Source organism: Phyllosticta capitalensis, assembly GCF_038381095.1.
Source record: "Phyllosticta capitalensis strain CBS 128856 chromosome Unknown BKA78scaffold_3, whole genome shotgun sequence".
Taxonomy (NCBI): Eukaryota; Fungi; Ascomycota; class Dothideomycetes; order Botryosphaeriales; family Phyllostictaceae; genus Phyllosticta; species Phyllosticta capitalensis.
Window position 1 is genome coordinate 1442961 of NW_027117441.1, and position 20399 is coordinate 1463359.

The 20399-nt window shown below is 54.3% G+C and overlaps 6 protein-coding genes across 6 annotated transcripts; 5 read left to right on the forward strand and 1 right to left on the reverse strand.

Annotated features, from left to right (window-relative positions):
- Positions 1-4155: 4155 nt before the first annotated feature.
- On the forward strand, positions 4156-6781 carry BKA78DRAFT_330470 (uncharacterized protein; the record flags this gene model as incomplete). The annotated part of the gene is made up of 8 exons (XM_066889782.1): positions 4156-4209; positions 4234-4367; positions 4450-5319; positions 5379-5409; positions 5464-5519; positions 5607-5681; positions 5717-5916; positions 6090-6781. 8 exons carry the CDS (start codon positions 4156-4158, stop codon positions 6779-6781), a joined length of 2112 nt encoding a protein of 703 aa, XP_066746542.1.
- A 2977-nt stretch (positions 6782-9758) lies between these two features.
- BKA78DRAFT_293681 (uncharacterized protein) lies at positions 9759-11648 on the forward strand (the record flags this gene model as incomplete). The annotated part of the gene is made up of 1 exon (XM_066886242.1): positions 9759-11648. One exon carries the CDS (start codon positions 9759-9761, stop codon positions 11646-11648), a length of 1890 nt encoding a protein of 629 aa, XP_066746543.1.
- On the forward strand, positions 11585-12526 carry BKA78DRAFT_99101 (uncharacterized protein). The gene has a single exon (XM_066894100.1). The coding sequence runs from the start codon at positions 11737-11739 to the stop codon at positions 12286-12288; it is 552 nt and encodes a 183-aa protein (XP_066746544.1). The 5' UTR covers positions 11585-11736; the 3' UTR covers positions 12289-12526.
- A 649-nt stretch (positions 12527-13175) lies between these two features.
- Positions 13176-14627, reverse strand: BKA78DRAFT_99099 (mitotic checkpoint regulator, MAD2B-interacting-domain-containing protein). Its single transcript, XM_066894099.1, has one exon. It carries the CDS (start codon positions 14529-14531, stop codon positions 13359-13361), a length of 1173 nt encoding a protein of 390 aa, XP_066746545.1. The 5' UTR covers positions 14532-14627; the 3' UTR covers positions 13176-13358.
- Positions 14628-14848: 221 nt separating this feature from the next.
- On the forward strand, positions 14849-17449 carry BKA78DRAFT_351002 (stress-activated map kinase interacting protein 1-domain-containing protein; the record flags this gene model as incomplete). Its single annotated transcript, XM_066891084.1, has 2 exons — positions 14849-14871; positions 14971-17449. 2 exons carry the CDS (start codon positions 14849-14851, stop codon positions 17447-17449), a joined length of 2502 nt encoding a protein of 833 aa, XP_066746546.1.
- A 2203-nt stretch (positions 17450-19652) lies between these two features.
- BKA78DRAFT_293684 (uncharacterized protein) lies at positions 19653-20161 on the forward strand (the record flags this gene model as incomplete). Its single annotated transcript, XM_066886243.1, has 3 exons — positions 19653-19766; positions 19830-19975; positions 20026-20161. The coding sequence occupies 3 exons, from the start codon at positions 19653-19655 to the stop codon at positions 20159-20161; spliced, it is 396 nt and encodes a 131-aa protein (XP_066746547.1).
- Between the last annotated feature and the right edge of the window lie 238 nt (positions 20162-20399).

Sequence of the window (20399 nt, forward strand, 5' to 3'; positions counted from 1 at the left end):
GTACCAACTCGCGTGGATATGCCCCTGCGCCTGCTGCCACAGCCGCATTCCTCAACAAAGTTCCCTGGTCCCAGGCCCCGGAGCCTAGGCAAAACGAGGATAGGCGCATGAGGCTGTGTTCAAGGATATCCCTCTTACCACCACATTGTCTTTTGTCTCGAAGTTGTCGATGCACTATTGCGTAGAGGGCTGAAAGATGGCTTGGATTTTGTAGCTTAGCTGAAGCTCTCCTTGCCTTTGAAGGTGCGACGGATCGTAAAGCGTTCACCATGGACGCATGCCTGCGCGTTCAAGTCTCCAGCTCTCCGTATGCTCCGTCTTTCATGAACAGCCTGGCTAGTCTCCGGGCACTTGGCACGTCGTGTTGTGGCTAATCTTTCGCAATTCCATTCGCATGGACCAGGCAGATGGCTTTCTCTTTCGTCGCGGACCGCAACGTACTCATGCATATGGTCTGATCCATTGCCAGCCTTACAGAAGCTCTGACAAGGAATGGCTTGGTAAAGCAGAGTGGCGAAAGCCACAACATTCCGGTGCACAGAAGTTGCGCAGTTTCTCTCCAATTATTTCTCCAGAGCCGTGTCATGCGGTTCCGCAACGCGGCATTGGAACCTGATATAGCAGCTGCCCGCATTTGCCCAACCGTCATACAAGAAGGTAAAGAAACATCGCGTGTTGCGAATGATCCAATAGGAAGTTTCCGAGACGCTGGAGCTATCCGGGCCTTTCAAAAGCCGGCAAACTTTGTCGTCTCCCTTTACCTGGGAGATCAGCAAAGAGGCGTGTTGGCTTCCGTCATAGCAAATGAAAACACGTGCAACCGTTGCGAACGGAAGCGGTTCCGATAGGGCATGCTGGATCTGGATGTGCTTGGTTCTTGAGCAACCACACTTTCCCTTGAAGATCTGCACCAGAATGGGATTTCCGAGAAGGTGTTTTTGAGTTTAGTCGCAGAGATAGGGTTCGGCAGCCTCATGGTCCATCCCATTCAATCCCATGTGAGGCGCTAGATTTTTGTCCCGTGGAACTTGGCGACGACAACTTGGCCTGTCTTGGTGCCTTCCAATCTTGTCTAGTGCCGGAGAATAGCTGCCACGAAGGCATCTCCGAATGACATACGTCCTTGAGACAGTTTTCGAAATTTTTATGAGTTTTTCTGTGGCGTATTCGCAGCCGGGGATGCCAATTCCTGCGTGTTATCTCGAGGCAATAGTAGGCTCTCATGTCAGTTTGCTAGAAGATGGCTGGTTGTTGGGAGGAAACCTCGACCTGTAGCTCGAAGGGAGATCTGAGTCGTAATGCGACCCTTGGGCTGATGTGACGTGGGTCAAGCTTAGTCCTGGCGCTGAGGAGCTTTAACATCCAGTGCTATTTGTACCTCCGGCCCGAATCTCTGGACATAAGCTTGAACTCGGATCTACAACGGCTTTATTGTAACCACACGTCAACAGACTGACAGGATGCTTCCGTTTGACCTCGGCCATCGAGGGTCAAAGAAGGGGTAACTCCGATAGACCAAGTAGCCCCTCAACACGGAATAGAGAAATGAAAAAACATTTCGAACCAACCTGTAAAGGGAGCGAAGATTCAGCTCTGAGTAGTGAGTTCGATGGTTGAGCAGACGGGCACTAGATGGTGACCCTAGAAGCAATCATGCAGCAACACTATTATTCATCACTGGTCTCGTGAGTTTCAGTAGGTGTTGATGAAGGATACACGCCAGCGCTTGATTATTGTGTTGCCGGATCCGTACGCTTTGAAATTTTCACTCGTTTTCGGATTCGACGAACAAGGTGGTCTTGAGGTCCACACAATGCGAATTGCTGTACCCAAGCATCGTAAGTTGGGCGCAGAAGTCTCTTGCCTGAAAGCTAATGCTTGAGAAGAGGCGGTGTATTTTGCCCCTTGACATCGGTGACGTAGAATCTCTCACAGCCTTTGCAATCTTATGCGAGAATATCCGCGTGGGCTCTGCTTGGTATGCAGACGACGTGAAATACACTGCCGGCCTGACATCATCCTCGAAGTCTGTCGGTTCGCAGAAGCAGGGATCCTGATGGCCAACGTCCAAAACATCGAAGATTGTTTCGATGCTAAAAAGACTTGAAGGATTCCAGTCTGAGACGAGAATCGTGCCCGAACACAGTTTGGCGACGTAGTCGTGATCTCGTCCGTGATCAATCGTTTGTCATGCCAGAAAAACGCAAGGAGCAGACCATGCGGCTGTAGTGAACTGAGCGGCCAAGAGGAGCCACGAGGCGAATTGTTGCCATGTGCCGTTGGGTCGGCAGGAAGGTCAGGGAGCGTGGCGGGGGAATTCTGAACTGACGTCGATGTTTTGCATGTGCAGGGTACCGCTTCACGGCTTCGCGTGCCCGCATAGAGCAGGAAACATGCCCTGCGAGTGGTTAGTTCGGAAGAATTTCTGTGTGGGGAACGAAGTTTGGTGTGAACTTTAACTGTTGATGCGATTTTTGTCTCTCACTGCCCGGAGCGACGTCATGTTCACTACCCGTGGCTTTCAATCATTGTTGTGACACGTTGAAGATGAAGTTTGGCACAACAGACAAGATGCCCAAAGTGGCAATCCCATGTTCAAGGAAACATACCCCAGGAAATGGTACAACAGGGTCTAAGTGGGTACGTAGAGCAAGGAGCAACGACGCATGAACAACAAGGCCGGATCGAAATCGGAAAGACAAAATTGGAGACGGGAGAGGGGGTTCGATGGTGAAAGACGGCAGGAAATACAATGTTCCTTGGACCGTAGTAGGATAGCCGGAGACGCGCCCGAACGGGCCGCCGCCGGCCGGTTCGGCATGGCCGGCCAGGCCTTTACCGTCGTCTAAATCGCCAAATGAGAAACATCCTGTCGAAATGGTGACGTAACCAGGGCTTTTCGACGGTTTAAATGAGTCGGCGCGGATGACGATGGGGGTGGAGCAGTATAGATAGGTACAGCCTGTGCAGTATTCGAGACTTGCTTGGTCCACACGGAAAAGCTTCGTTGCAGAGCTCGCTCACTACAACCAGGCAGTCTTCGACAGGATCGCCCCTGGTTGTCTTTCAACCCCGAATGGAGCCTCGAAGGTTGGCAGCCTCTTGTCTTGATTTTTGGATCCAAGGCGAACTTATCGCCCGGACCCGGCCGCGGGTAACAGTATACTGGAAGCCATTGTACCATGACTGGGTCGAGGACCGGGCACCTGGCGCGACCGCCGCTGCTGGCGATCAGTGTCTGCGAGTAGGTAGAAAACATTGTGGATGGTGATGGTTTTAGCACGGAGGTTCATCCTTGAGCAGTGAACAGCTGGATGAAGCAAAGGCAATTGGCATTGCGGGCAAACGCAGCTGAGTGAAGACTTGGGGGGAGGGCAGTCGAAAATGATCGAGGGGCGCGACGGGAGGGCCACAGTGGGCGCTTTAATAGGTCGGAAATTGGTCCGAGGGTTGTGCTGGTTGGGTTCTGCGGAGGCGTAACATGCTTCGTCCCTGCGTCGCATCGAGCAATGCGTTCGTCCAGACCGTTACGGGAAGCCATCTCGTAGCCTTCCATTAACACGGCTTGAACGTGGAGCTTGTCCGGAGCGGACCCCGACCACGCGCTTGCATGCAGACGCGTGCCCTCAATCTGGAGCTTTCATCCGCCCAGCGGCCCGTTGGCAAACTCAGCCCGGCGCGAAGTTTTATGACCACGTCTTGACCGCTGAAAAACGACCAAGACTCGTTCTAGACAACCATCAGGCGTCGTGGCATTGGCCGGTGCACCGAGGTTTGCTGTCGGCGTTGATTGGCGAAGGTGTCGACAATTGACCTATTAATAACGTCCGCAACGGGGACGAGGACGTCCTCGCCGACGAGAGAGTTTCACGCGCCGCTTGGGGGTAAAAGAACTTCGAGAACCCTTCCCAAAGGACCCGACATCGACCCACAACGCTGGCCTCAACCTCGCCGTATCGCTCTCCAATTGTCGTCCTGCCGCCACCAAATTGCCACTCTCCTCGACCATCTGCATCATCTTCTCGATCTTCCGTCCACTCGTCCAGAACTCCCCGAATTGAACGTAATCCATCAAACATTGCCTGACCTCGAGGTCATCAACTCCAGGACGACTGCCAGTCTCCGAGGGCGATATCGACACGGCTGCCTGAGGCCATGAGCGCGTTCTCGCCCCCCGGGTCGGCTGGTCCCTCCCCCGGTGAAGGCTCAGTCGACGGTTCGCAACGACGAGAGCGCGCTGCAATCGCTGCCCAGGCCTGCGAGACGTGCAGAGCCAGAAAGTCCAAGTGCGATGAAAAGAGACCCAAGTGCGGCCTCTGTCAGCGATTGGGCGCAGAATGTAGATACCGAGAGCCCCTACCAACCAAGTAGGTTTCTTGTCGTGACCGAATGCGGCTTTGTCCCGCTTACCGTGCGCCGAGGCTCGTGTGACTGACGATTGATCTCCAGAAAGGACAAGACCATGGTCTTCATGCTAGACACGCTCCAAAGGATAGAGGGAAAGGTTGACCAGCTCGGCAAGGTTCTTGATCCCGAGGGTGGCGTTTCCGATCTCACATCTCATTTCTCAGAGCAGTCAGGGCGTCGTCCATCTTCCATCGGCGGTTTCATTGAGCAGGATGTTCTGAACCGGGACGTCCAGCATTTGGCGAAACAACGGATCCAAGTCCACTCCCCAGCGATAACCACCAAGAGCTCCAGGTCGTCGAATGTTCCGGTCCATATAACGGCACCCCACAGAATCATTTTGTGGCCATTTATCCGCTCCCGCCTGGAAGAGTTCAACGTCGACGTGGCCGGGGATCTCCAGGCACTAGTCCAAGCGGGGACACCATGGGTACTGAGGCAGGATTCGAAAAGACATCCGAACGTCCTACCGTGCAACGTGTGTCCAAAGTCCGAACTAGTGCAGGGCTTGACCAGCCCTGACGGCTTGCCCAGGACACGATTTCCCGATCTTTCGTACGATGAAATGAGGACATACGCCACACATTACTTCGACACCTTCAATCTGCTTTACCTCATCCTGGACCGAGCAAACTTCTTGAATATCATCCTGCCTCGGGCTGCTAGGCGCGGGTTCGGCGACGGCGAAGAGGATTCCATAATCGCCTTGCTTGTGCTTGCCTTGGGAAAGGTCGCGCTCGAAGGAACGTGGTCCGCGCCCCTGGAGAATGATATGAACTTTGCGAGTGGGTTGAAGGGAGGCACCAATGAGCAACCGCCAGGGTTGGAATTCTTCAACGAAGCCAGAAGAAGGACTGGATTCGTCGCGTACAAGTGCTCGATCGAAAACATCCAGATATTGCTCCTGACTGCGTAAGGCCGTTGGACGGGTCGTTGAAGATGATCTGGGTTCACTGACTGAGAGTTTCTAGGATATACTTCGAGTCGTGTGGAAGACAGTTGGTAGGCCGCTGGAATCTCGATGAATCGTGGTCTCTTGGCTAACGGCAAGCCCAGGACTTTTGGCGAGCGTCTTCGGCAGCATCAGCGGCGTTGCAGATTTTCATGAAATTGTGCGTACAAACCTCAAGGCGAATGCGTAGTTCGTTTGTACAGGGAAACTCAAAAACCTGAGATGGCTGCTAATCAAAGTTTTTCAGCACTCCGGTCGACTGGTTTACGGAGCAAGGCAGCTTGATCAAAAGACTATACTGGACTTGCAACTCGCTCGAAAAGTACCTTGAGGCACATAATGGTAAACTGTACACAGGGCTGACATTTTACGCAGTTGGCATCATTTTGACCTTGATCTCCCTCGAACCGGCATGGTCGAGAGCGAAGACGAAGTCCCGCTACCTGGAGACCTGCTTGGACAAGCGACAGCCGAGGAACAACAAGCGATGATGCACTTCCTGGCGATGATAGCACTGCGGCGCTTAGTGACGCGAGTGCACAAAACACTGTTTGAAGGTGAGTTTGGCACCTCTTTGACAAGAGTTCTTCGCGGCGCCGGTTGCTCGGTCGGGGAGTCGGCGGGTCCTCCGCTTGGGCAGAAATTGGACCCTCTGCTGGACCCTTCTCGTGCCGACTTGCGAGAGTCCCACATTGTCGTGGTCCCCCTTGCTAACTGTCAACCCTATCAGCAACAAGCTCGTCTGCGGAGACGTCTGAAAGTTATGGCGGTCCTCCTACACACGTGATTCGTGAGCTTGCTCGACAGCTCGAGTCTTGGCGCAGCATGCTTCCTCAACCTCTTCAATGGTCGGACGATCCACCCGAGGCTCGATTCGTATATGGGATGCGCGGTCTAGAAAAGGCCTTCGACAGCAACATCTTTTCGTCCGGCGCGTCGGACAGCGCCGTGCCGTTGGATCAGCAGAGCGCCATGGACCTACTCACTGCGCATCTTCGTAGCCGCTATTACCAGTGTCGATTCATAATATATCGACCTTTCGTCTTCAAAGCGCTACATTTTCCAGAGCTCGTGACTCAGGAGGATCGGATGTTGATTGCCATGTGCATCAAGTCGAGTTTGATGTGGCCAATGGCGCTGGCTCCCCCCAAAAATCGCAAGCGACTGGTCCCGTATCCCTTTGCATGGACGCCAAATTTCCTGGGGATTCTGCTCATTCTCCGCATGACGACGATATCCAGCGTCCTGGCCGAGGTTTGCCGGCTTGAGGTTGATCAGACAGAGGTGATGCTGACGGTGCAGTACATGCTCGAGTGGATTGCCGATTGGCGCGAAATGGATGCAATGGCCAGCTGGAGTTGGACGATTCTGGAGCCATTGTTCCGGGACGCTTTCCCACACATTCGTGCTACAGCGGTGTAGATGATTGTACAGAGCGGGGCCTCAGGATCCTGCATCTCCATCAATGTCAGCAAGCGAGAGCAAGCACTGCAACACAGAGCCAAAGTTGACGAAGATCGTACCAAAGCTCGCCGGTGCAGATTTGTTTCACATTCTTCCGAGCCCGGAACTAAACGTTGTCCAAAATGGCGTCATTGGGCATAACGGTCTGGTCGAGACCGGATGATCTGCGCGCGGCGCGTCCCGTCTTCATGATTCGGCTCTGCTTGACCATCGGCTTGTTGTGTTGTGCGAGTCGGGCTTTCGTGTTGGTTGCTCCGAGCAGACATTTTGGGTTGCTGTCGAGGGTTGGTGCATGGATACCTAGGTGTGGTCTGGCGAAGAAAAAGTCGCAGCCGGCCGTGGCGTAGATTCAACCGCTCATTTTGATTCGAGACCCGTTGAATACCCACGCCGCATCCTCCAGTCTGGGCCATTCTCATTCTGTCCCATTCTGACCAAAGGATTCCTGGGACGGGAGACTTGATGGAAGAGCATCGCATGGGGCTTCGGCTCCTCTTTGATTAGTTCACCTACATACGACAGCAACGATAATTCCCAACGCCTCTCCTGCTGAGAAGTCTGCCAGACGTCCCTTTGATGAGTGATAAACCTCGTATATTGGCCTGCGTGCGCCTGATTGTGAGCCTGCCAATTATCGTCCGATGGAGTAATAAACCAGACCAAAGTCGTAGTCTCAGGTATCATTGTGACGTGGCCAAATCCTTCTCGACACTTTGTCAATACCGCGGGTGATCGATTGCCAGGCGAGGCGAGATCTTGATTGCTTTTGATCGCTGCTCCGTCACTGCAACAGTATGCAGAGTCCTGTAGAGGCAAAGAGAACGAAGAAGACTCAGCGCCACGCAGTCACCCGGGCACGTCACCGGCTTCAGACGCAGAAACTTTAAAAAACCGCTGCAGGTACATGTTCCACAGCGGGCAGTAGTGAATCGGGCATGCCGGGGGCCATATGATCTGCGCAACCTTTAAACAAGAGTCTCGGCTACGTTGAGCGGCGCCGAAAAAGGACCCTGGAAATAGAACTGTCTGGCAAGACCAAAAAACGCATTTGCACCTGCATTATTGAAGATGGATTCGCAGAGAGCGGCCAACAGCACACCGGGAGATCAGGGAACCGCCAATCGGCCACCGGGATATTGCAATCCTCCAGCGGGTCGCACCGATATGGGGTCTCCACGGCTTGACCTACGTCACAGATTGTGAACGCCTTTGCAGAATCACATAAAGGTTCCACCTACGTATTTCCCGCGAGTTTGACCAGGTTGAATTCAATTGACTTTTACTCCAACACGCAGACGCGGCCGCGGTAGACTACCGCTGGTGACGTACTCAATTTAATGCTTGCCCAACCTTTCCATGCCGTTCAAGTACACAGTCGTCGGGTGTTTTGGCCCGGAAGTGTCTCCGGCAGCCCAAGCGGAATTGCCCCGCCTCACGTTCCATTGCTTAGGTGAGCTTCACAATTGGGGTCTCGACAAAGTGTTGAGGGTCCGAGAGTTTATCCCGCGAACCACATCAATTTATGCTACGGAGCGTGATGTCACAGTTCCCAAAGGGCGGATACTCAACTCAACCGGCCATTCGGATGCAGCTCTTTACGAGGAGGAGGGGCAATGGCCTTCGGTGAAGTTTGGCGAGAGACAGAGTTTGGACAGTCCCAACTGCCCACCCGGGTTAGCGTGGTCTCTCGCCTTTGCAGTGGGTTTGGGCCTCGATGAATGCCAAAGTAGCACAGCGTGCTGGCTCCATGGGATGCTTTTGCGGGGTGTCACTGAATGGAGATGGGATGGGTAATGGGTGCAGGACTGCTAGCACAACAGAATCAATGGTCTGATATGAGTATTGGCGGAAGATGTAGGTTTATCTACATCCATATCAGCCACAGCGTGGCGCATAGCCTGCTGATGCAGATCCACACCGGTCTGTTTTTGTTTCCCAATCCCAGGGCGGGTGCGTAGTCAGCTACCGTAGTAGTCAGCCACATGTCAATGGATTCTCTCGCTTAGAGTCGGTTATCTTGAAGTTTTGCGGGCAGTCCCAGTTCGAACGACAAGGAGTGGAGCGTGTCGGCAGAGAGGTCATGGCCTGGGCTGGATGGAATGGTCGAGCCGAAGACGGTCATACGAATTCTCCGATCATCTGCCCGCCGCCAGCAGAGCCAGGTCATGCAAGAGATATGGCTTAGCGGCGGTGATTGGCGAGGATCAGCAGGGCAGGCCGTTGTGAGACGCCGGGTGAAGTGGTCGTTCAGTAAGGGTGGTCGAGGACCCGTGTCTCCGCAGACCACGAGTAAGCTTCAATGGTCAGATGGTGTGAAGAGCGTGGGGGAACGGCACGTCTGCAAAGGGCAATGCTGCCCGTCAAGAACAGTAGTTAGTAGTAGTAGGTACAGGCAGTCGACCGGTTAGCAGCACTAGGCTCTAGTAGTGGTTAGGACCATCCTCGGCTAGGTCGCCAGCTTCGCGCACTTCCTCGTTCTTCAGCCCTACGGCCCATTCCGCCTTCGCCGGCGACGCACACTCCATGCCCAAGGTTACCTCTCTGTAGTGACCCCATCTTCACCACCTCACCTCACCACCGCCGACGACCGCTGCCCCGTCTGCGTCGCCATGACCCAGCCGCCCCCGCCGCTCTCTGCCCCGATCACCGCCGCGCCCTCCTGTGTCCCTCGCTGCTGATGCGCCGTCCGTCTGCCACTCCATCTGCCGCCCTCCGCCCGTCTTGCAGCTGCAGTCGTTGACCGCCTCGCAGCGCTCCAACCCGCCATACCACTGTTCTGATCACCTTGAGCGAGTGGCCTCGTCGACTCTCTGTCCAGCTCTGTCGCCATCCTCCGCTGCTGCCGTCGCGCAGTCCGACGCTCGTTATCGCTCTTCTCCTTGTCAGAGATATCCTCCGGCTCCCGCCGTGACCTGACCGAGGACCCCGCTCCACAATGGCCTCCCACCAAGACCGACCGGCACAGCCGGCTGAACACTTGCACGACCCGTCGAGAAACAGTTACCGTTACCTCCACATGCCCGACCTGAGTTGGATAAACCAAAAGGACCCACCCGAGTTTGACGAGGCATTGCTTCAAAGCCTCGAACAGAAGCGCCAGGAACTCGACGCAAAGGTGGCGCGCTACATCGCGAAGAAACAGGGGCAATTCGACGAGTATGTGGCCGAGAAGAACCGACGGTACGAACACCGCGCCGAGGAGCGCCGACGCCGACATGGACATCGCCATCATCAACATGAAGAGACAATTGAAGAGGGCGCTGAGAAGAAAAATGCTGTATCGTGTGAAGGTGAGGATGAGATGACTCGCTTTACGAAAAAGCAGCGCGAGGAAGCTGCCCGTCAAAGAGCCGCCAAGGTGTCGGAAGAAGTCTCCACGCAAGTTGAGCCAAAGTCAAAGAGCGCTCCCCATAGCCCGGCCAACGCGCTGGGAACTGTGAGGGAGCGAGACTCTGAGATTTTTCAACTTCTCCCTGGATTTCTGCCTCTGCTTGACCACCAAGCTGCGCTAAGCAGTTCTGCTCCAGTCACTAACGATCGAGGTGTTGGCCCGTCAGAAGATCCGAGAAGTCAACTGATCCGCTCTTGCACCGTGCCTGCTCCAACTATCCACCCACGGGCGGCCCAGCCCAGGCGATCGTCGCTGAAGCAATCGTCGAACGGAGACCGACCAGGAAGTGCGCGAAAAGCCGTGAGGTTGAGCATTGGTCCCAGAATCGTAACTCCCACCCAATCACCTCCGGACGACCGCCCTTTGAGCTCCCATGCAGACTCCCCCAATTCCGCAATTGTTGACGCGCCCCCTACGACGGAGAATTTTGGCGAGAAGTGGGACACCGAGCCCAGAAAGATGTACCACGAGCGGATCCCCGACGAAGAATTGATGGCATCCGCGGCCGGGGAAATCCCCAAAATACCTGAAGAGAAGACTGCTGCCCCACAGCTGCAGGATGTGCCTGCATCGTCATCCGCGGGAGATCAGAGCCAAAGTAAAGCATCTGGAGATCTTGTCGAGAATGGAACAGCCCATGAGGTCCTTTCAGAACCCAAAAAGCAGTCACCTTCCGCAAGCCCACTCAATTTTGCCAAGGGAGAGGTCCTCCAGCAGCTCGCTGATTATCAAGGTCGTCGGTCGTCCATTTCTGAAGAGGTCAAGTCACTCCCAAAGGACCAGAAGAAGAAAAAGAAAAAGAAGGACAAAGCACGCGTCTCGTCCGCGCCTGCTTTGAATCCTTCGAGATCGACTGCCACGACAGCCCTTACATCAAAATCTCCCGAGGTTGACGTTCCAGTCAGCCGAAGCATTGCGCTCGCCGGAGGGGACCCATCGATACCCAACCACCCGTCTTCTTCTGCCTTGCTTTCCAGCTCATTTGCAGATGCCAACAACACAGGTCTCTTCTATCCCACAAAGTCCAGGCCCCCACCAAGCCCACTCCGTCCATCCGAGGAGGACCTGGAGGCAGTCGACGTTCCGCTACCTGTCGGTGGCTTCAGTAGCGGGAGTCCATCTCCGGCTTACGATAGCACTCTGGGATACTCGAGCCTTGGTGAATCTTACATGGCCCTCAATTTTGCCCGACGGATGGCTGAGAAGGAGGAAAAACTGAAAAAAGAGGACGCGGACAGGAGGAGGCAGCAACAGCAACAGCAGATTCTCCGCGAAGAGAGCGGAGAAGATACTGATGATCACCTAAACGGAATGAAGGGCGACCCGATTGCGAAGAAAATCCAGGAGAAGCGGAAACAGATGGCGAAATCCAGAGCTGACAGAGGCCTCGCTGATCAAGACGACGACGGCTTCATCGGCGAGCTGGAGTTATAAGCGTGAAGGAGGAGTCTTGGGACCAAATGTGTTTGCTTGCTTGCGCTTGCTGCAGCCTATCTGCAAATATGCAGCTTGCCGCGCACAGATGGCAGCCACGTCCAATCATTCGGACGCGGTTCGACATGTCTCGGAGCTTGGGACGGGTTGGGCAATACGATTGCCTCATCACTACGCTTCCCACAGCCCCAAGTGTCCGCAATCAAAGACATTCTTTGCTCTGCGCGATATTACTCTGGCAGTGCGTCTGTCATGTGAGGAACGGGATGACTTGCTTTTTGCTCGTCCTCCTTGCTCTTTTTGGCTGCGATTTACCTATTGCCCTGAGATGGCGGCAGGCACTCTCGTTGCGAGAGCGATGATGATTGGACCACGGCCCATCCGTTGGCCTCCTCGGAGCTTATGGGGCGCCAGGGTTCTACTTACTACTGCGCTGTCATCCAGTCACTCGACATCCAAACATCCTACTTACCGAACCACCGATACCTCTCTGTTGCTACAGCACCTCATTTGCGGATTTTTAGCTGGACTGAGGGAAACATCCCTCCACAAAAACAAAGCTCACGTACATGTATTCCTTCGAGCTTTCTCACCCATCTATCACTTAGTACATATATGCGAACGGACATGGGCGTTTTGATTTCACCGTTTTTCCTCTTCTTTCTCAAGCCTGCTTTCATTAATGGCGTTGATTGATTGGTTGGCTTGGCGTGCGTGGAGCGAGCGCCACGAAGCTTCTTCGGTGGCTTGTTGCTTGGTTTATTCACCACATCAATGGCTTCATGTCTACGTAGGAGGTTTCGAGTCGAGGCAGATGACTAGTTGGCGGCAGAGGGGCAGCGGTGGCGAGCAGGTGGCCCGGCCAGCAGCAGCATTCTCATCCTCACCCTCTCCCTCCTTCCTTCCTTCCCTCCCTTGTCAATAAGCAAAAGCGTATATATTCGTCTATATACCCTGACAGATAAGCATCATCATATTCAATCACTTCAAATCTACCCTTAAATCATCTTCTGTACGATCTGCATGTTGCAAAGCTTGGTGCCAAATCCGGGAACTGCCCTTTCCGCCTTGGTGTCACTGGGCATCCTCTCGTCTCTCTACGTAATCGTCGCCATGCATGTCTGAGCAGTCAGATAAGCCTTTTTGTACGATACACAGCCTCGCATATGTGAAAAGCGCTTGCCCGTATCCATCTGGAGTCGAGTATCTTGGAATGCCATCTAGCCAACCGCCCATGTATCTGTACATCTACATGATTGGAAGCGTGATTCCAGGCCGGAATTCTCCGCTTGGCCTTCTGTTCCCACACATCTGGGGAAAGACTCGAATCCCATCTGCTCCGTAAACTCGAGATGGAACTGGAGGAGGGCTGGCTTCCTGTTTTGCGGGGCCATGTGCACTGCTAAGGAATGATGACGTCTTCATTGTGCACACATGAGGTTTCACGTTGACATGAGGTAGGAAGACTTTTGCTTTTGAAAGGGTGGCGTGAGAATTAATGGGTACATGTACTGGCGTCAGTATTTGACATGGACATGCTTTGTTAGATTTGAACATGAACAAAATCCAATTTGGGTATCTTGTATTGGTTTCGCCTCGCTTTTACGCAACAATCTCGTGGGCACTCGACGTCCACCACGCCATCACAAAGGGGCAGGTGGTTTATACACTTATGCAACACAACTTGTAATCGCCTGACAACTCTCCTCCTCACCACCCATACTTGCTCCCGGCCTCCTTCTTGTTCCTCCTGCCCGCGGCAAAATGTTCCTCGAGTGCGTCCTTTTGGTTGCTCGCCGCGGACACGAGCTGCTTCAAACTGTGCTTGCCCGGCGCAATCGCACGGACGGGGTTATGTTGCACAGTCTCGCCGGCAGCGCGCAACTCCTCGTTCGCCTTGTACTCGGCATCCGTGTTGAAGTTGACCACGTTGATGGCGGACATGTCAACGTCGCGTTTGCCGGCCTGGCGGCCGAAGAGCTGGCGCCGTTCTGCGGCTGTGAGATTAAGGTCGGAGGCGATGGAGGTGAGAGAGTTGCTGTCCGTTGAGGCTTGAGCTGGCGTGGATTGGGAGACGCTGGACGACTGGTACTGCTGGTAATTGTCCGTGGTCTCACCTTCTCCGCTGCCTCCCTCTTCCGCGGTTCCTGCCCGATTGGTTGTATAGAGCATGGGCTGATAGTCTGCACCCGACGTACTCGGTGCAGGCAAGGATTCCTCTTTGGACATCGAAAATAGAGAGACCTTGGGCTTAGGTTTTGGAGGCTCCGGTGCAGCTTTCGTCGCCGCAGCCGCTGATTGTGAAGATGGAGCCGCTGGTGTCGTCGCCTTTGGTAGATTTGTGACCTGCGCCAGAGTCTTCTTCTTTTTCTTTTGGTTGTTCGCGACAGATAGGGGTTTGAACATCATCGGCTTGCCGACCAGCTTTACTTCCTCCACGGGATTTTCTGATTCCATTGGTCCAGCAGTGGCCTCTGATTCTTGGGGTCCGTCATCCGCGCCGTTTGATCCACCATCTGCGGGAGCCTCATCCTCCCGTTGTCTGCTGAAGGCAGCGGCGCCGCTGGTTTTCAGATTGACGCCTTTTCCCAGTCCAGCCCCAGCAGCTTTCTTTTCTGCTGTCCTTTTGGGTGCTGGAAGAAACGAATTGAAGCCACTAAAAGCCCCTCCACCAGTCCGCGCCTTCTTCGCAGGGGGTTCGTCTTCTTTTGGATCGTCGGTAGTGGCGGTCGAGGGAAGGTTTACGCGGATTTTGTTTGGTTTGGACCGGTCGACGACTTTTTGAAAAGCAGGTTTCGAGTTGACGGCAGGCTTGGGCGGGGGGTGAGGAGCCGAGGGCGCATCGCCGTCAGAGTCGGAGTCGGAGTAGTCGACGAGGTTCATGGTGTGAAGGAGTAGGGGATTCTCTCGAAGGGGTCCAGATGGAGGTGTGTTGGAATGTGTGGTGTCAGAGGTGTGGTAGGGTCAGGTAGGTTGACTTGACGATCTGCGACATGGTTCCCCCACAGCCAGCGACGCGCACCAAGGCTGACGTCCGCGCGCCGCCGCAGCCCGCCGGTGTGTACCCAACACCCCTCCGTCTCAGCGCCGTTCTCAACCGTTGCCAAATCTCCTCACTTCACCCCCTTTGAAGATTTCTTCTCTTCAGTGAGGCTGCTTCATGATGTCGTCTTGCCTCTTCTCGTAATCGCTATTTCTTCATGTCTCTGCTTCAGAACGAGGAGTAAGTTTATCTCACGCAATCTCACGAGCGCACCCTCAACCAAAGGACAAGTGCCCCTGCATGAATTGAATTGTAGGACTGACGATTCCTGAACAACAGCTTCGTCCTCTACCAGTTGCGCACCGCCTACCTCTCCCACATCAAAGATGGCGTCGGCGAGAGGCTTATCAGCGTAAACACTTCGGTCCTTAACAACCCGGCTTTTCGAGCTGCTGGCTGGCTACCAAACACGTCCGATATCAAGCGCACCTATTCGCCCCCGATTCCTACTGCAATCGCATCCGAATACTTCCAAGCGCCTCGGTCAGCGGGACTCACTGGGCCGGCATTCGGAGATGACGATGAAGAAGGGGGCATGGTGACAGGAGGGGGGAGCAACGAAACTGTTGGGCCGGGGATGCATGCCAGGAGGAAGAGAAGAAAGGAACAGTTGGAGGAAGAGGACAGCAGCGACCTCAGCGACGACAGCGACGATGAGGGAGATGGGCAACGCGCAGCGCAACAGATCAAGTTCACCAAGATGCCGGTGCGGACGAGGGCAGGATCCTCCCCGTTGCAGAAAACAAGCCTGGCAGAAGGCCCGGAGATGATCATGGTCACGTCACCCTCAAAACCACCCGACTCGACCGCACCACCGCGGAGGGGCTCTCTGAGCGCGCTTGAGTCTGTCAAGGAGAGGTCCCGGAGAGATACGGTGACAAGCAGTGAAATGTCTTCTGAGAATGAGCTTGACCCGTCAGTCTTCAAGAGGAAACAGATCAATGCGCGCAGGGCAACGCAGGCTACCAATCTGTTGGCCGAAAAGATCCAGGAGGACGACGGTGAGGACCTCGACGGCGCCCAGTCCGACGACAGCGACTTGGATTCGGATTTTGCGGCAGGAACAGCGGATTCCAACTCGCTCCTAGGCGTTGATGCTGATCCACTAGGTTCGACGCCGCCAAAACCGACAAATATTCCTCCAGCCATCACTCCGCACAACTCGTCGCCAAACAAGAGGACAAAACAGGCGCAAACGGCTTTGCCAACCCTGCCGCCTGCGAGACCAATTAGCATGGTCCAACCGGTGAGCGCTCTTACTCAAGCGCTCAAGGCCAAATCGAGCAAGCCTGCAGATCCCCTGCAGAGATTCGGTACCTTATCTGGCGAAGGAGAACCGCATCCGCTATACATCAAGATTTACGCACCATGGTCTAGCAAGCCTCACAAACCATACGAAATTCTACTTCGAAAGACTGTCGACGAAGGCACAAAGGTGATAGTCGCAGAGGCTATTGGATTTGCGCTCTTCAAATACCAGGACGAAGGTCTGGAGCCCACAATCCCTCCAGAAAAGAAGAACGTCAACTGCTGGGTTTTGAGAATGATTGAGGACGAGGAGGTCGACTACGAGTTTCCTGCTTTTGCAAGGACCCGGCCAATCCAGGATTTCACGTCTACCAACAACAGGCCTCAACGCGGAAGATCTCGTGACAAACCTTGGGATGAATTCGCTCTTGTCCAGGCCTCACCAGGAGAATTTGCGGAAAATGAAAAGACCACGCCAGAGTACAGCAGGGAAGCTGCTGAGGCCCAAGCTAGCGGTTCCCATGATTTGCAAAAGATGCCCTCCCCGACGCCAACTTCAAACTCTGGTCCACTCCCCTCCTCAAACCCGACGTCCGCGAGTCTTCTTGGGCCCAAGCAAAACCCGATCACAGGACCATCGTTCGCCCCAAGTGGACCACGGAAGGACAGCAATAACCTGCTAGATGCTCCAGCAGTACCTGTGTCGCACGCGACTCCTCGGACAGGGGCTCCTCGCACACTGACGATTCATTATATCTCCGATGATTTTACCTCGCGCACCTCACGCCTTGAGTTTACGACGGACACGTACATCGCCGAAGTTTTTGATAGGGTTTGTCGAGATCTCAACGTCGACAAAGCCTTATACGTTCTCAAAGTGTCTGGCACGGCTACAGTCGCGCCGTCTGACCGCACTGTCGAAGCTTTGGGAAATCGCACAGAACTAGACCTTGCGCGGCGCCGTTTTGTCGGTGATGGAGCTTTCGGTCTCTCGGGATCCCCTGGCAGCTCCAGCCCGAATGCTCCTTTGCTCATCAGCACTGGCGGGACGCCAAAGAAGAGCAAGAAGGCCACGGCTGCAGCTGCTTCCTCGACGGGATTGTTGCATCCGCTTGCCCAAAAGCAGGATGCATTGCTTTCGCTCACTACGTCAAACAACCCGTACAAACGGTATGTTGTGACACGTAAGCAACCAATGTCATTCACCTCCTCGTCGACACGCGTGCTCGCCTTGGATGGCGAATACATGCACATTATGCCAGCTGATACGACGATTGCGAACGCTGCGACGAACAAGGCTGCAGGAACTGGCAAGACGACGACGGTACATTTCAGCAGCGTGGTCGGAAGCAAGGTCAGCAGTAAGCATCCAAAGAGCTTTCGAGTGGTGGTATATCGCGAGCGCGAAAGCAAGCGGTATGACTTTGAATGCCAGACCCGCGAGGAAGCAACCGAGATCGTGGCAGAAATACGCAAGGGGATGGAGAGATTCCAAGAAGGCTACATGTGAAGGGATGACTCGGCTATCGGACACGGCGTTGGTCTCTTGCTCCGTCTGCACACCGTCCAGATTGGCGTTTGCTGTGTTTTGGGGTTGTTGGGAGGAACTGTCTTGGCGGAGTCATCGGAATCGTTCTTTGCGACAGCTCAGATACCCAGCTGGAGTGCATCAGATGGGCTGATTATTCAAAGATGCCTTTTTTCGTAACGACCTGCGTTGATGATTCTCGCAGACATATGACACCTGCAGCATACGCGTTGGTCGCATTACCAACCTGTCATGTCCTTCCCGGTTCCGCATGCTCCGGCTCACGTCTGTCTTGAAAATACCCCAGGTTTAGCGCGACATGCGAGATGTGTCGGCTCACCCGTATCATGATCGTGTCCTGACTTCCTCGTCATTCTAATTGGACGTTCGGCATCAGAAGCCACCGACACGTTGATTCCAATCGAGCATAGCGCGAAGCGTTTGTATGACGGCGTGGCGGCGCTACACTTCCGGCTCACTGTGCCTCTTTCTAAATTCTGGAGAAATTCGGAGAACAATTCATGAAGAATCTGGCGAAGGTCAGGACACCAAGGAGGTCGCCTTATCGCGAGCATCTGGAAGCAAACCGAACATTATATCCATGTCTATATTGGTCGTCTTTTATAGCAGCAGTGGAGTCACTTTCTCTGTCTGCCCACGAAGGCCTTGGAGACATGCAGGACAGGCAGGAGTACGAGCTTTCAGGGCTTAGATACGTACATCATGGTGGCCGTACCTCCCGAAGAACTTGACCATCGTATCAGAGCATGGCATATCGCCACGATGACCGCATTCCCGTGCCTCTTGAACTGGCATCCGCACCTGCAGCATCTGGCCAGCCACATGGCGGCGAGGCGGCGGCGAGGCGTCCGCCGCCAGCGCGGCTGTGAAGGGCCGAGACACAGAGGACGGTGGACAACGCAGGGCAAACGGTTACACCGCCTCTCGATCAAGTGAGTTGCCTTAACTACCGGTGGGCGGACACGTGCGGAAGCAACGAGCGAAAAGAGGGTACAACGACGAGCGCGGTTATACGAAGGGCTGAGTGCGACACTGTCATCCCTCTAAGCCTCTTCTTCGTAGCTGTTGGACCGTCGGAGCAAGCGATTGGTGCTCAACATACGTGCTGAGCAGCGGACTACTGCAGGTGCAAGTACAGGTAAGGTGCAACTAAGCATTGGAACTAGAGCAAGAAAAGCAAAACAGGCGCCCGGTCGGGTGATCATGGATTCTATTATTGTCCAACCCGGTGGGTCAAGGACCAGGGTCAGGGACCGGGACACGACGAAGCAGGAAGAAGATATTCGGCAGCAGCTCGCCGAACCGTTCAAGCATCGGGAGCCGGGACGCCTACTTCCTGCCTCTTCCTTTTCATCATTGGCGGTGTGCGCTGATGGCTGTGTTGTTGTCGGGTGGGGCTCTGCGGAGTACATTGGACTGTACATGAGCTGAAAAAATGGTCTTCCAGACTGTGCTACGGAAGCATGCAAGGTCACTCTATGGATTTTCCAGACCCGAGCTGCGTTTGTTTGTGCTACTTTCAAATTCCTATTGCCTCGGTCCCTGCCTCTTGCAGCAATGGAATTCTTGAAGCTCAACGTTGAAGAAGAGATTCTGGGGAATAGGACCACGTTTGGCAGTCAGGTGCTGCAGCCACAAGCGAATTCCCCGCCTTTCGCTTCCACCCTCTTTGCCCAAACAGGAACTGAGGGGCGTCAGGGTCATCGGTACGGCTTTTCTAGTGCTTTGGTGAGGGTCTGCCAGACGCCTGACGGCTCCTAGTCTCCCACGTCCAACCACTAATCCTACGTCGTACTGCTCACGGACGCCAGTCACTACTCCACGCTCGCTCCATCGTTGCTACAGCACGGCCACGGAACCAAGACTGATTGCCCACCATCCTTGCCTGTGGGAACGCTGCTGTCGTATCTGCACCCTACTAGCGCGCATTCTGACCCAAGCGGCCGCTGCCGTTTCCTCGTTGTCGGGACGTCATTGCCCTCGCTTTCCCGTTTAGTCGTTCCTACTTTTCTCTTTTCCAATATTTAAAAAGACTACTCGACGCCCCCCAAGAAGCATCCATCATCATCTGCATCTCACGGCTTTAATCACTTAATCAGTAATCAAACAAAAGCAACCACCTGCCTACTTCTCCACCTCAGCAAACACTTTTGCAACACACAAAATGCACGCCTTCACCACCATCGCCACCGCTCTCGTCTCCCTGGTCTCTCTCTCCGCTGCTGCACCCGCATCGGAACAGATCTTCGAGAAGCGTCAGGACACCATAGCAGGCAGTGTACGTCACCACTGAAACCAAATTCCACATTCAAAGCAAGCCACTGACATGTTCCAACCACAGGTAACCATCTGCACGGGCGCCAACTACTCCGGGGACTGCTACACCCAAAACTACACCTCCAACGCTTGCAACGTTCTGCCTGCCCCCTACTTCGAAAACGTCCTCACCTTTGCCCCTGGCCATGAAATCCTCTGCCGCATCACAAAGTGTGTATTCCATAATTATCTGACATTCCCAGTGCTAACAATTTCTCCAGCACCCAAGACACTTGCACCACCCACGGCGACCTCTTCATTGAGTACCCCGGCTCGACCCAACTCGACAACTACAACGGCATCAACTACAGCAACATGACGTCTTTCCTGTGCCAGAAGTGCACCAACTGCGCATAGAAAGCGAAACGTCCTTTTGGCCCGCATCGTCTCATTGCCTTCGCATGAATTGCGAAGTTGTCTTTTGCATACATCGGCGTTGATGGCTCCACTCCTTTTTGATCTTTCGGGTCGGCGCCTTGCACTAATTGGGAGGGAAAAACTGCGGTTTACGATCACGATACCACGACACTCTTTTCACGACGCTCTCTCATGTTGGAATCGCTGGGCTTGGTTAGCGAGCTGGCCCAGCCGCGAC

What these genes read in the sequence shown, in the direction of transcription:
- BKA78DRAFT_99101 (XM_066894100.1), top strand. Translation starts at nt 11,737, where the DNA reads ATGGCAGCCACGTCCAATCATTCGGACGCGGTTCGACATGTCTCGGAG.
- BKA78DRAFT_99099 (XM_066894099.1), bottom strand. Translation starts at nt 14,531, where the DNA reads ATGAACCTCGTCGACTACTCCGACTCCGACTCTGACGGCGATGCGCCC.